This window comes from Sturnira hondurensis, unplaced genomic scaffold (assembly GCF_014824575.4).
Source record: "Sturnira hondurensis isolate 20B ecotype Veracruz unplaced genomic scaffold, ASM1482457v3 Scaffold0006799, whole genome shotgun sequence".
Classification (NCBI taxonomy): domain Eukaryota; kingdom Metazoa; phylum Chordata; class Mammalia; order Chiroptera; family Phyllostomidae; genus Sturnira; species Sturnira hondurensis.
In genome coordinates this window covers 603,908-618,034 of record NW_028079430.1, presented here as the reverse complement: position 1 = coordinate 618,034, position 14,127 = coordinate 603,908, and the positions used below count along the sequence as shown (strand labels likewise).

The following is a 14,127-nucleotide window of genomic DNA, read 5'->3' as shown; positions in this document are numbered from 1 at the left end:
TTTCATTTTCTTTAATATAATTTTTATTTAATTCTTGTTCAAGTACAGGTTTCTGTCTTATATTCCCAACCCTGCCCGCCGCCCGCCCCATGCTCCCCACCTCCCTCCCCATGCTCCCCACCTCCCTCCCCATGCTCCCCACCTCCCTCCCCTTTCCACCCCCCACCCTTAGTTATTGTCCATGTGTCCTTTATACTTGTTCATATGAGTCCATTCCCTTTTCCCCTTTGATTCTCTCCCCTCTCCCCTCTGGACCCTGTCAGCCTGTTCCATATTTGAGTGTCATTGGTCGTATTTTGCTTGCTTGTTTTGTTGTTTAGATTCCTGTTAACAGTGAGATCATATGATATTTGTCTTTCACCGCCTGGCTTATTTCGCTCAGCATAATGCTTTCCAGTTCCATCCATGATGTTGCAAAGGGTAGTAGTTCCTTCTTCCTTTCTGCAGCATAGAATTCCATTGTGTAAATGTACCATAGTTTTTTGATCCAGTCATTTACCGATGGGCATCTAGGCTGCTTCCAACTCTTGGCTATCGTAAATTGTGCTGCTATGAACATCGGGGTGCATAGGTTCTTTTGGATTGGTGTTTCAGGGTTCTTAGGATATACTCCCAAGAGTGGAATTGCTGGGTCAAAAGGTACGTTCATTTTTAGTTTTCTTAGAAAATTCCATACTGTTTTCCATAGTGGTTGTACCAGTCTGCAATCCCACCAACAGTGAACTAGAGTCCCCTTTTCCCCACAACCTCTCCAGCACTTGTTGTTTGTTTCTTTGTTTATGATAGCCAATCTGACTGGTGTTAAGTGGTATCTCATTGTGGTTTTAATTTGCATCTCTCCCTTCCATCCAGATTTTGTCATTTTCTCTCTCTCCTATCCTCCTGGGACTCCACTCGCCTGTGTTCTAGATGATTTGATTCTATTCTATATCCCTTACATTCTTCCATTCCTTTTTTTCTCTCATTTTTTCCTCTCTGCTTTAATTGAATTTTTTATTAACCTGCTTTTGGGTCTCCTGTTTCTTTGTCTGTTGTGTCCAGTCTGCTGTTAAGTCTGTTCAATGTATTCTTTTTGAAATTGAGTTACAAAGTTCTCCTTATAGTATACAATTCTGCGAGTTTTGACAAATGCATACTACCATATAATCACAATCAAGAACAGTTCCATCCCCCCCCTCCGCTATCCCCTCGTTTCCTGGTGCCCCTTTATGGACAGCTTTCCTCCCTCCCTCTGATCCCTTGCTCACCACCGATTTATTTTCTGTCCCTATAGTTTTTGCCTTTTTCAGGATGTCATCTAAATGAAATAAGACAGCATGGCTTTTCCCTTTCACATAGTGCACTCGATACTCATCCACGTTGCACGTCACAGTAGTTCCATCGCTTTTATTGCCGAGTAGTACTCCACCACGCGGTGTCCTGCACTTTCTCTGCTCACAAGTTGCAGAACATTTACTTTTGTGTTTTTAATTTATTTTATGAATAAATTATGAATAAAGCCACTATAAACATTCAGGTTTGTATGGACAGATGTTTCCATTCACTAGGATAAATAATTGAGTGGGATTTCTTGGTGATCTAGGAAATGTATATCTAACTTCTTCTAAGAAACTTTCAAACTCTTTTCCAAAGTGGCTGTACCATTTTACAGTCCCACCATCAATGGATGACAGTCATTCATTATGTTTTTACTTTCAAATGATGCATTTAGTTCGAGGACAGTCATTGAATTTTTAAAAATAAATTCTACCTTTTCATCCATTTAGTTCCTCTTTTACTCTGTTTTTTTTTTTTAACACAAATATGTTATTTTGAGGACCTTGTCTGCTAACTTCAACATCTGGATCATCTTGGATCTACTTTTATTGACTGTTTTACCCTTGAGTACTGATCACTTTTCCCTGTGTGACATGTGTAGTAATATTTTAAGTTAGGTTTATGATGATACATATAGAGGCTCTGGATGATACCCTTCCCACGGAGAGTTCTGTTCTGACAGGCAGTTAACTTGCCGTCGATTAACCTTGATTCTGTCGAGCTTCGTGTAGGCTTGCTTATGGTGAGTGAATTTCGGCCTCACACTCATTCGGAAGTCGTAGTTCTAGGACGGAATGTCTGGATTGTTTACTCAGGACTCGACTTTGTGCGGAATCAGAGAGTGTCAGTGTCCTCTTAGCACTGAGATCCCTCTGAAGTTGCTGTCCAGCGTTTAGCCACCCAGCAGTTACTCTCTGCTGAGCCTGTGAGAGTCAGGCCCTGGACGTGCGCAGCTTAGTATTTGTTTGGCCAGGGACCCAACGGCAATCTTTCTACATGTCTCTGAGTTAGGTTATGACTGGCTCTCCTCTCTTTACTATCCTTTCCCCAAAATTCTACCTTACCAGCTCTAAACTCTAAACTCTAAATCTTTTTTCTTCTGTCCAGAGAGACTTGCTACTTGAACTCTACTTCCTTTCATTTTCTTCTGGAAGTGTCCCGGTGAAAAGCCAAGTTTAGTGTAGAATCACTTTCTGGGCTTTCCTTTGCTCAATTATCTTAGCTGCAAGCTGTTTTTTAATTCATTACCTGAAAGATGTTTTATTACTTACTCTGTTCAATTTTATTTTTATTTATGGAGGAAGAGTAATTTGATATCAGCACTTTATTGTGGTTGGAACTGGAGATTTCTTAAATTTGTTTTCTTAAAAAATTTGTCAGATATTTTGTAAACTGACAATTATTTAAAACTATAGGACTTTAAAGTTATTATATAGAATAACTAAACCATAGGTTTGCTTTTAAAATGTTTGATTTTTTCCCCTAGACATCACTTAGTGCTCTCGCCCAACTGATGAAAAAGATGCCGCATTTCCGTAAACAGATTACCAAGGTAAGCCGTGGTGTGTGTGAGATGCCTCATTTGTCCATCTAGTTCTGTCGTCAGGTTTAGCAGTCCATACTTTATCCTGGCATACTTGGTGTTAGCTGTCCTGTACACCTTACTCTAGTTTTGAGAAGTATCCCAAATAACTAAGCTTTCCAGTAGTATTCTCTCTGTATATAACCTAGCTTTATCGATATTCAACTTAAACATTTTTAGATCTTTGTCTAGAATATCCATACAGAGAGTGTTTAGTATTTATCAACTTAATTAGAAAATGCAGGCTATGACCAGGTAGTTCAGTTGATTAGAATGTCATTGACATGCCAAGGTTGCAGGTTCGATTCCTGGTCAGGGCACATACCAGAAGCAACTGGTGAGTGCATAAATAAGTGGAACAACAAATTGATGTTTCTTTGTCTCCCCACCCCTTTCCTCTCTCCCTTCCTCTCTCTAAAATCAATATTTTTTTTAATAAAAGAAAATTCTGCGTTGAAAAAAAAGAAAAAATAATAACTGGTGATTATTCTACTTGATTCTTTAAATTAATAGTTATATATTAGTAGATTTAAGAGTAGTTAAACTGTAGGGGCAGATAAACTATTAATTTGCTGTTCTAATTATTCTTATGAGTTATCCAAATAATCTTTATATACTTTTATCATCTTGTACTCTAACTAATAATCAATAATATAAATTCAAAAGTTCTGTACTAGACTTTCGCACATTGTTGTGTTGGTTGTTGTCATTTTCTTATTTGACAGTCTAAGGGGAAAGAGGTCAGTTCCCTTGGCTAAATAGTCAGGTATTACATTTTTTCTTTTTATAATCACGATGACTTACTTATTGAGGTCTTCTTAACATCAGAAGCTATAAAATCTATAGAAAGCCTGGAAATCAGAAGCTGTAAAAGAGATGCTGTGTCATTTTTTTAAGTTATTTTTTAAAAGATTTTATTTATCTTTAGAGGGGAAGGGAAGGAGAGAGGGAGAGAAATACCAATATATGGTTGCCTCTTGTGCATCCTCTGCTGGGAACTGGCCTGCAGCCCAGGCATGTGCCCTGACTGGGAATCGAACCACGATTCTTTGTGGTTTGCAGGCCCGCGTTCAACCCACCGAACTACGCCAGCCAGGGCTTTTAAGTGTTTTTTTTTAAATTGAATTTATTGGGATGACATTAGTTAAAAACATTATATAGATTCAGGTGTACAGTTCTGTAATACATCATCTGTATATAATACTGTGTATCCACCACCCAATGTATTGCTTATTTTAAAAATTCTGTGGCACACCAGCTGCTTCAAATGATTGATTTCTTTTGTTTTTCAGCAAGTTGTCCATCTTAACTTAGCAGAAGATTGTATGAAAAAATTCAGGCCTAATATAGAAAAGCTCTGCAAAACTGAACAGGTACGTACAGTCAGAAATACCTATGTTCATAGTAGATTTCCTGGGTGAACTTTCTAAAGTAAAACCTAACTTTGCTCAATACAATGTATCCAGAATCACAGAACCACTCTTAAAAGGAGAATCACTAGGCCATATTTAATACATCATTGCCCACCAATATTAACAAGTAGCTATACAGTCTCATAGTAAGCAAGTCCCTCCTAATCTATGATGATGCACTTTTGGTTAAATGGGGTGATTTGAGTGTTTGACACATCATTTTGGTAGCATTCCTCAGGGGTGCAGCATCGAATGCAGTGTCCTGCCGCGCACTGCACAGGCACGTGTAAGTTGTCTGAGAGGCTCCTCTGTAGTACGAGGCTCTTAGGTCAGCACTGACGGATAGAAATAAAATGCAAGTCAATAAAATGCAAGTAATTTTAAATATCCTAGGAGTCACGTTAAGAAGGTAAAAAAAAAACAAGTATAGTTAATTTTAATGATGTATTTGACTTGACCCAATTAGTATATCCAAAATATTATCATTTCAACATGTAATCAATATAAAAAATTTAGTAGTGAAATATTTTACACTTTTTGTCATACCAAGCCTTTAGAATCTTGTGTAGCACATCTTAATTCAGACTGGCCACATTTCAGGTACTCACTAGCCACATGTGGTCATCGCTGCCCTGTTCACATAGGTGTATAGTGGTGGTTTCCTTTTCCTCTGAGTTATTTTTTGACTTTTTACATTTTCTATAGTTATCGTTTACACGTGATGCCCACATGTTCCTGTGAAATGCCATTAATATTCCATTAAAATTTGGCAAGATTTTATAAATAGATGTTTTAACTGAAAATGAATTCAGGGAATGGACACTGACTGTGTCATTTTCAATAAGGACCTGGCCCTGGGAACTGATGCGGAAGGACAGAAGGTGAAAGATTCCATGCGAGTGCTTCTCCCAGTTCTCCTCAACAAAAGCCATGACAATTATGACAAAATACGGGCAATCCTGCTCTATATCTTCAGCAATAATGGTAATGGAGACTCTGTTCATTCTCATGACTGTTAGAGTCCCCAGCTCAAAGCTCACGCTACGTTAACTGTTTACTGAAGATCATAAGAGAGAGTTAGAAAATTCAAAGGTGGTAGCTAAAGTTGGTTAGAATAAAAAAAAGGGAAAATGAAATTGGGAGAAGACTGAAGGGTATGTAATTTAAGTGTTTGCTTTTTATTTAAAAAGCATTATTCATGGGTATTACCTAAAACCTGGAAATGATTACAGTAGCAACTATATGAATCATATTTTTACTCGTGTCAGGAACTACGGAAGAAAATTTGGACAGGTTGATCCAGAATGTCAGGATAGAAACTGAGAGTGACATGATTCGTAACTGGAGTTACCTGGGTGTTCCCATCGTCCCCCCGGTAAGAAAGCTCACATTCTGCATGTACTTGTGTGTGTGCCCGTGTGGCTATTGGCATTAAATGTTTTCTTAGGTGGGAATCTGTGGGGACAGTCGTTTTAATTCCACTCATGGATTTGGTTGGTAAAAAGTTAAAATTTTTTCCATTTAGGAGTAATTTGGACAAACACATCTTTATACTGAATTTATATATATATATATATATATATATATATATATATATATATTTTAAACGACTTTTTAAATAGAGTTTATTTATTTTTAGAGGGGAAGACAGGGAGAAAGAGAAGGAGAGAAACATCAATGTGTGGTTGCCTCTCACATGCCCCCTACTGGGGAACTGGCCTGCAACCCAGGCATGTGCCCTGACTGGGAATCGAACTGGTGACTCTTTGGTTTGCATGCCAGCACTCAATACACTGAGCCACACCAGCCAGGGCCTGAATTTATATTTTATGGCTTCTGTTGTAATTTTCTATTTATGCTTTTAACTTTATGATTCCTTTATAGCAAATTTTGAAAGAACTTTATTTAGAATCTCCTTCCGGTCGAGTTTTATAGCACTTTCAAGTAAACATATTTTCTGATACTATAATAAATTTTATCATTAACAAAATACTATGAGGTTGTGTGTCCACACCTATGCAGATTACTTGAGTAGGCATTTCCAATCTTAGTTTTAAGTAAATACAACATAGTGTTTGCTATAAATTAAATATCTTTGTTAGAAAATTTAATAAAAATGTCACTACATAAAGTATTGGTTTTTACATTTTTTCCCTCTAACTATATTAGTCTTCACAAGGCAAACCATTGCGAAGGGATCGGTCTGCAGAGGAAACTTTTCAGCTCTCTCGATGGACACCTTATATCAAAGATGTTCTGGAGGTAAAGCTCATTAAATTCTGCTAATGCCCTGAGCGCCCGTCTGTAGAGTCTTAACTGTTTCTAAGTTTGTCTGTCGGTCTGAGTGTATCTACAGGTAGGGCATGGATTCTCTGCAGTCCTGGGAGGCTTCACCGAAGAAGGCTGTGTCTGGGGTCATGGGAGGAGGGGAAACTCTTGGAGGTTCTTTTCTTGAAGACAAACACCACTGACTGCCTCCAAATAAATCAATAAATAAAAATAAGCACACACGTTTTTAAGGGAAAAATCTGCTGCTGTTTTAAATAACTATATGTAGCAAATAATTTTTTGAGTGAAAGTTCAAAACAAAACATTTGTACATGACCACTATTAGAAAGTGTTAGACTCCAATATTTGTGATTAAAATGTAAACCTGTTGTTTGCCATTATATCTAACATATGGTTTGTGCTTTTAGAATTGTTCACTTTTAGAAAATATTCAGATATAGGAAATTAGAAAATAAACTAATAAAAATTGTATTATAAACTTGGTCAAATCAGGACACTGATTCTTGTCATAATTATATAGTTCCATTTATTTCAAATTTCCTTTGACTTAAACTGCAATTTGTACTTTCCTAAAAGTTATTTGGGTATAATTTAGTACTATGATTTTTCTGCTTTGCTTGGCTAATTTTATGTCACTCACACATGCTTAATTATAGATGAAAAGTTGAAAGAATTGAGACTTTATTTTCTGTAGCATTAGATTTTTTCCCTTATGACAAAGATGTAGAACTAACTAGTTTTATTTTGGGTTTTTTTGGCATGTATTTCAAAAGTAAGAATTGACTTTCTCAAACCCTTTAACAAAGATTTGCGTGTCAAACTCAAAAAATCCACTTTTGGCTCAATTGCAATCTAAGACCTTCAGGACTTCTCCTGAAGCATGGTTTCTTCGCTTCCTGCAATCTTATTGAAATATTCTCAGATGACTGAGTTCCTTGTGGCCATTCATTAATGCCTTTTGTACAACCATGCTGTAAAGCAGTGGTCCCCAACCTTGTTTGATCATGCACACTTAACTATAAAATGAACAGGAGCCTACCACATGACTATTTATTTATAAAGTGTATATTACTGTACTAATAAAACATAATCTATGCATACAGTATATCCATATACATGAGTATATCATAAAATGTATCCCTACAATTTCTGTCGCCAAATTTCCCACTTGGGTGTCTTGTGTGCCCCTGGGCCAGCGTGCACCTCCCGTTGCAGAGCCACTACTCTGAAGGTCAAGGCCTGGGCTCCTGGCACCTGAGAGGAACGTTAGGACTCGGGCAGTAATTAGAAATGCCTAGCACTCACACCACAGAGGTCCCGATGAGATGTCTGGACTCCTCACACTAATGTGGGGTCCTTCCCAGGGAAGAAATGTGGGCATCCCCCAAGTACCAGTTTAAAAAGTTAATGAGTGACTATGTTAATTTTTGAAGCAAGTAAGATTTGAGAGGTTCAAAGAAAGGGCTAACCTTATTTTATTAACTGTTCATATATTCTTACATTCCTTAATTGAAATACAGATTTTGAGATTTATGTAAAACAAGAAAATAAAAATATCTTAGAATTTACATTTTCTTGATAGTGTGAATAACTCTTTTCTGCCCTAGGATGCCATTGAAAATAGATTAGACTCAAAGGAATGGCCATATTGTTCCCAGTGTCCGGCAGTGTGGAATGGTTCAGGAGCTGTAAGGTAAAACCTGTAACTCAGAGGCAGTGAGTAATGTTTTTGGTATGATACTGCAGGCTAATAATTAAAATGGTACACAGGTGTTCTTTGTAATGGTAGCTCTGCTTGAAGCATATTAAAAACTTACAAGGCACTTTTTCTTTAACTACAGCTTATTATAAATGAGTGTAGGTAAGCAATGTGAAAATGTTCAGCAAGAAATCTCCAGCATGAAACTTTGCAAACCACTTTTATTCAGTCACAGCACCTTCTCCGTATACTGCAAAAATCTTTTTTTGTGTTTCAGTTGTGTATTTACTTTTCTTGAAATAATAAAGCATAATATGCTGAAAATGTTGCATATTTTCTTCCATCCTCAGTATTAAAATGGCCACACAAAAATTTACCAATTTTGATGTTTTTTAAAAATCCACACTGATATGATAACTGTCACAATACAGTCTAACAAAATTGTTTCTTAAGTTAAAGACAACTAAGCACTATTAGAGCCATCTTATGGAAAAAATACAAACTTTTTGGCTAACCCAATCTTTGTGTGTGTGTGTGTGTGTGTGTGCGTGCGCGTGCGTGTGCACTGAGAAGACTTAATTTAAGATCTGCCCTCTTGGTGAATTTCAAGTATACAATTTTTAAAGAATATTTTATTTATTTATTTTAGAGAGGGGAAGGGAGGAAAAAGAGAGGGAGAGAAACATCAATGTGTGGTTGCCTCTCGCTCATGCCTTACCGGGGACCTGGCCTGCAATTCAGGCATGTGCCCTGACTGGGAATCAAACCAGCGACCCTTTGCTTCGTAGTCCAGCTCTCAATCCACTGAGCTACACCAGCCAGGGCACCATACAATTTTGTTAACTGTAGTTAACTATGCTGTACATTAGATTTCTAGAATGTTCTAGAGATCTTCTAGAACATTCTTCTGCGTAACTGAAACTTGGTGCGCTTTGACCAGCATCACCTCATTTCCCCCTCTCCTCAACTGCTGGAGAGAGGGAGAGAGGCATTGATGTGGGAGGAAAACATCAATTGGTTGCCTCTCATACGCACCCTGACCAGGGACAGAACCCTGCAACCTTTCAGTTTACAGGATGATGCTCCAACCAGTTGAGCCACACTGGCTAGGATCACACTACCTTTTCTTTATCCATTTGTCTGGCGTTCGTATCTTGGCTATTGTGCATAATGCTGCAGTGAGCATGGGAATGGCAGTGAGCATGGGAATGCGGAAGTGTCTTCAGTGTCTCCTACTGCTGGGTTCCAGCAGGGGGCGTGCCAGACCCACGTCAGCTCCAAATTGTTACCTGCAACCTCCCCCGCTCCCCTGCCATATGTTTAAAAGCCTGTTTTTTCAGTACTACCTGCATTTCTTTAACTTTGAGAAGTCATAGACTTTTCAGATATATTATTTCTTCATGTGCAATAAATAAGAGATAGTGTTAGCTCTGTTTTATAGGTAAAGATGCTGAGCAATTTGACCAAACTACCAGATCAAAATTAAGCTTGATGTGGGTTGTCCTGCCTAATTCTTGGTGCCCAGTCCTTTCATAATTATTTCCTTAAAATCAGTGTAACAGTGCCAGCTTTGAATTTGCCCAAGTTAGGCTGTTTGAAAAGTAAGGCTTTGGAAGGTTTTATAATATGTTTATGTTTTTTTTACTTTTTAAGTGCTCGCCAGAAACCCAGAGCTAATTATTTGGAGGACCGAAAAAATGGGTCAAAGCTGATTGTTTTTGTCATCGGAGGACTTACATACTCTGAAATGCGTTGTGCTTATGAAGTCTCTCAAGCACATAAATCCTGTGAAGTTGTTATTGGTAAGACTTGTTCTGTTTCTTTAAACAAACTCTCGATGAAAAAAACAACAACACACAAAACCCTAAAACTTGTATTTTACATTTAGAACTACATTGTTGAAAGCAAAACAACTTGTGTTAGTCATAATGTGTTTTATCTGATTTACTGGAGTTTTTCCTGATCATTTAATATATTTTTTTAAATCCTGTCTTTGAGAGAATGAGTTTCAAAATATTACATTCTTTAAATATTATTAAATGTGTCCTTTAAAATATTATGTTCCATACTTTTCTTGCTGTCATTAGTAAATATTTTTGAGACATTTCTATAGAAGTATTTTGAATTATGTTGTGAATGTGCACCTGACATTGTCAAGGCCTGTATGTGGCATTTGGTTTTTGCAATTTCAGTCAAAGCCACTGATTGGTAAGCTGTCCTGACTCAGGCCTCAGGCCTCAGCACTGCTTGATGGCTCTCTGCGATGGAGCAGTGACTGTTCTCTGCAAGGGTGGAGTTTTGCTTTTCAGTGTTATCAGTATATAGTGCAGTGGAGACACAGAACCAGGAGGGGGCAGTGTTTATGAAGGTTTAGTGAGCATGCTCAGTGAAGAGGAAGCTTGAAATACTGCAGTGTAGGCAGATTTCAGTGTCTTATAGGAATTTTGTTAAATTGTCCCAAGCTGCTAAACTTTGCGTATTTGAAGGACAGGAAATACAGTTAGCCAAGGAAAATCAACTTAACTGCTGGCCTCTGAGAATTTGTCTTTTTCCTTACCAGGTTCTACACATATTTTAACACCCAAAAAGCTGTTGGATGACATAAAGATGCTGAATAAATCCAAGGATAAAGTCTCCATTATTAAGGATGAATAGTATTTGTGGTGGTTCTTATCAGTACTTTCAACTAAACTAGATCAACACAGTGCTACTATTACCCAATTTAAACAATGTAAATATTTTATAGAATAATGACTTTTCAAATATATTTCCTAAAGATCTGCTTCTGATTACATATAACTGGATTTTCTACTTTTAATAATTTAAGTATTGTTGATACTTTGCAGATGATAAGAACTGTTAAAATGCTTTTAAAAGGAATTTTTTCACCTTTGGAACAAAATATAAGAGTTGTGGGTAATTGTTCACAGCTACTTGTGTACATACTAATTACTTATTATTTGTTTTATGTTGAAATACAGTCTTTGGAAAAATAATGATTTTAAATGAGAAGGTTATAAAATTAAAAACTGTAAATGTGTATGTATGATAGATTTTTCTATAAATGCACTTTTTTCCAACTGAAATTTATAATTTCTTTTATGTGTAAAATAATTCAGTCATAAAATTAGAATGATTTCACAGTATATATTGTCTTGCTAGATACTTCTAAAGAACATAATTTTATATAACTTTGAGTTCATGTATGTTTAAATTTGAAAACCAAAAATAATCATGAACATTCTAAGAGGAAATAAATACATAGTTATAAAAATTATCTTTGGTTTTTGGAGGGTATATATAGGGGAAGTTAGGGAGTTTAAAGCTCCTAAGCTGGGAAGCTGGAAAGAAGAAAAAGAATGCACCATGGTTTTCCCACGAAGATAACCCATTGACTTTTTAAAAAGTAACATAATATATGTGTAAGGTTGGGTAATACTATTATATACTGCTTGACAATGGGTACATTCTGAGACGTGCGTCATTAGGAAAGTTTGTCCTTGTGCGGACATCATCTAGTGCACATACACCTAGATAGTACAGCCCGCTGCACACCGGGGCTGCACAGCACAGGCTGCTGCTCCCAGGCTGCAAGCCCGTCCAGCATGTTACTGCACAAAACAACACGAGATTCAGTCAAGCACGAGAGAAAGTGATCCAGTCGAGAAACAGTAAACATGGGATGTATGGGGCTGCTCCTGGCATAACAACATACTGTGTTTTACAGAACGCTTCTTCTGTAAGTAGCAGGAGTACACTCTAAAACTACAGTAGCCCTGGCCAGATAGCTCAGTTGGTTAGAGCATCATCCCAGTCCACCAAGGTTGCAGATTTGATCTCCAGGTGGGCACGTAAAGAAAGCAACCTGTGAATGCATAAATAAAGGAGCAATAGCAATAAATTGATGTTGCTCGCTCTTTTTAAAAAAAATCAATTAAGAATTTAGCAGCAAAAAGTATAGTAGATAACAGATAACAGAGTTGTTTATTACCAGTTATTATGTACTATGCATAGTTTTATGTGCAGTACTCTTATACAAGTGGCAGTGCAGTAGGTTTGTTACACCAGCACCACCACAAACAAGTGAGCCGTGTGCTGCACTCTGACACGGTGGCTGTGATGTCCTAGGCAATGGCAGTTTATCAGCTCCAGTATAATCTCATGGGAGTACTGTCATGTGTGTAGCTGTTTTGACCAAAACATCATTATGCGGCCTGTGACTGTGTAAGGATGTGTCTGTATGTTACACAAGCAGAATGTGTATAAATATATGTGAAGGACATGTTACACAAAAGGAACGTCTTTATTTTAAATCTGCCCTTGTATCTGGCCTCATAGTGTTCTGTTATATGATGGGCCATAATTATTTTTTTAATCCTTACCTGAGGAGGATTTTTTTTTATTGCTTTTAGAGAAAGAGGAAGGGAGAGTGGGGAAAGAGGGAGAGGGAGAGAAACATTGATACGAGAGAGAAATATCAGTCAGTTGCCTTCTGGTACATATCCCACTGGGGTTCAAACCCACAACCTGGGTGTGCGCCATGACTGGGAATCAAACCTGCGACCTTTTGGTCTATGGGATGATGCTCTAAACAACCGAGCCACACAAGCCAGGGCTGGAACATAATTTTGTGTATTACTTGTCTTACGAGTTTTGACCTTACAAATAATGCATTGTTTGGGTACATACTTTGCAAACTTCCACAAATATATCTATAATATAAATTTCTAGCAGTGACATAGCCGGTCATAGTATTTCCAATACCGATAAATGTACCATTTTTAATTTTTATGTAGATAATCCATCCCTTTTTCTTTGTGGCTTTTGAATTTTGTATTGGACGTTAGACTTGCCTTTTGCACCCAAGGTTATCGAATCACCCATTGTTTCTTCTAGAACATTTTGATATTTATTTTATTTGTTACAGGTAACTCATTCATCTGGAATTGATTTTAGTGTGAGAACAGATGCTAGATAGTGTCTCTTAGCACTTGGTACTATGTCCCATGCCTCTCCATCCCATGCCACAGGGATGAAAGGCTAACAAGGAAGTTTTGCAGACTCAAAGGTAAGTAGGGTTCTGAACAGATTAGATTCCACCAGTGACTTGCGCTTGATCAAGGTCTGGGCAGCGAGAGGCTGAGGCCGTGCACCCTGGCCGTGCCCGTGGACAGGAGCTGTTTGTAGCAGCCAGACTCCACACTGTAATGTCCGTCACCTGCTGCATGGTTACGAGGCGGTGCTGGTGGCAGCGGCACTACCTTTCTGTTCCCTGGGTCCCAGGTGATGAGACACCTTGAGTCTGAACGTGTGGTGACCTGGGTTTCTGTTCCTGCAGCTTTTCCCCAGGATTTTTGAGGGACTAATTTTCTGTATGAAATCCCTTGCTGCTCGAAGTACCTGGAAAAATTTCTGTTCCCACAGTGAACCCTGACTGACACGGTGTTTACCAGGGATGCAGCTTTATTTCTTTCTGGACAGCCAGATATTGCACCAAATTTAAACAGATTTTTTTTATAAAAAAAGTTTTTGTTTTTGATCTAAAAATTTTGTAGCTTGATATTTTACTAAGTAATGATAGTAAAATAATGATATGCAAATGTTTTCTTTGTGCTCTATACGTGCCAGGCAGCATTTTTAAGTGTTTGGATTACCTCATTTAATCTTTTCACCTAATTCTATGAGGAAAGGTACCGCTATCATCTCCACTTTGAAGCTGAAGAAACTAAGGCACAAAGAAGTTGTGTGATGTGACCTGGATGTGTATGTGGGGTGGAAGGCTAGACGTTAGTTAACAAACAGCTCCCTGTGCAGATTGAGCGTGAGAG

General features: G+C 37.8%; 1 protein-coding gene across 2 annotated transcripts in view; it reads left to right on the top strand.

Moving 5' to 3' along the window:
• Nucleotides 1–11,179, top strand: part of STXBP3 (syntaxin binding protein 3) — a 38,523-nt gene extending 27,344 nt beyond the window's left edge. For both annotated transcript variants that reach the window (XM_037050431.1, XM_037050432.1), the window contains exons 12-19: nt 2,804–2,869; nt 4,192–4,272; nt 5,157–5,295; nt 5,580–5,686; nt 6,481–6,573; nt 8,208–8,293; nt 9,953–10,101; nt 10,860–11,179. In XM_037050431.1, coding sequence (XP_036906326.1) covers nt 2,804–2,869; nt 4,192–4,272; nt 5,157–5,295; nt 5,580–5,686; nt 6,481–6,573; nt 8,208–8,293; nt 9,953–10,101; nt 10,860–10,954 — 816 coding nt within the window. In that variant the 3' untranslated portion in view covers nt 10,955–11,179. The remainder of the gene's footprint in view (nt 1–2,803; nt 2,870–4,191; nt 4,273–5,156; nt 5,296–5,579; nt 5,687–6,480; nt 6,574–8,207; nt 8,294–9,952; nt 10,102–10,859) is intronic.
• Nucleotides 11,180–14,127: the final 2,948 nt, after the last annotated feature.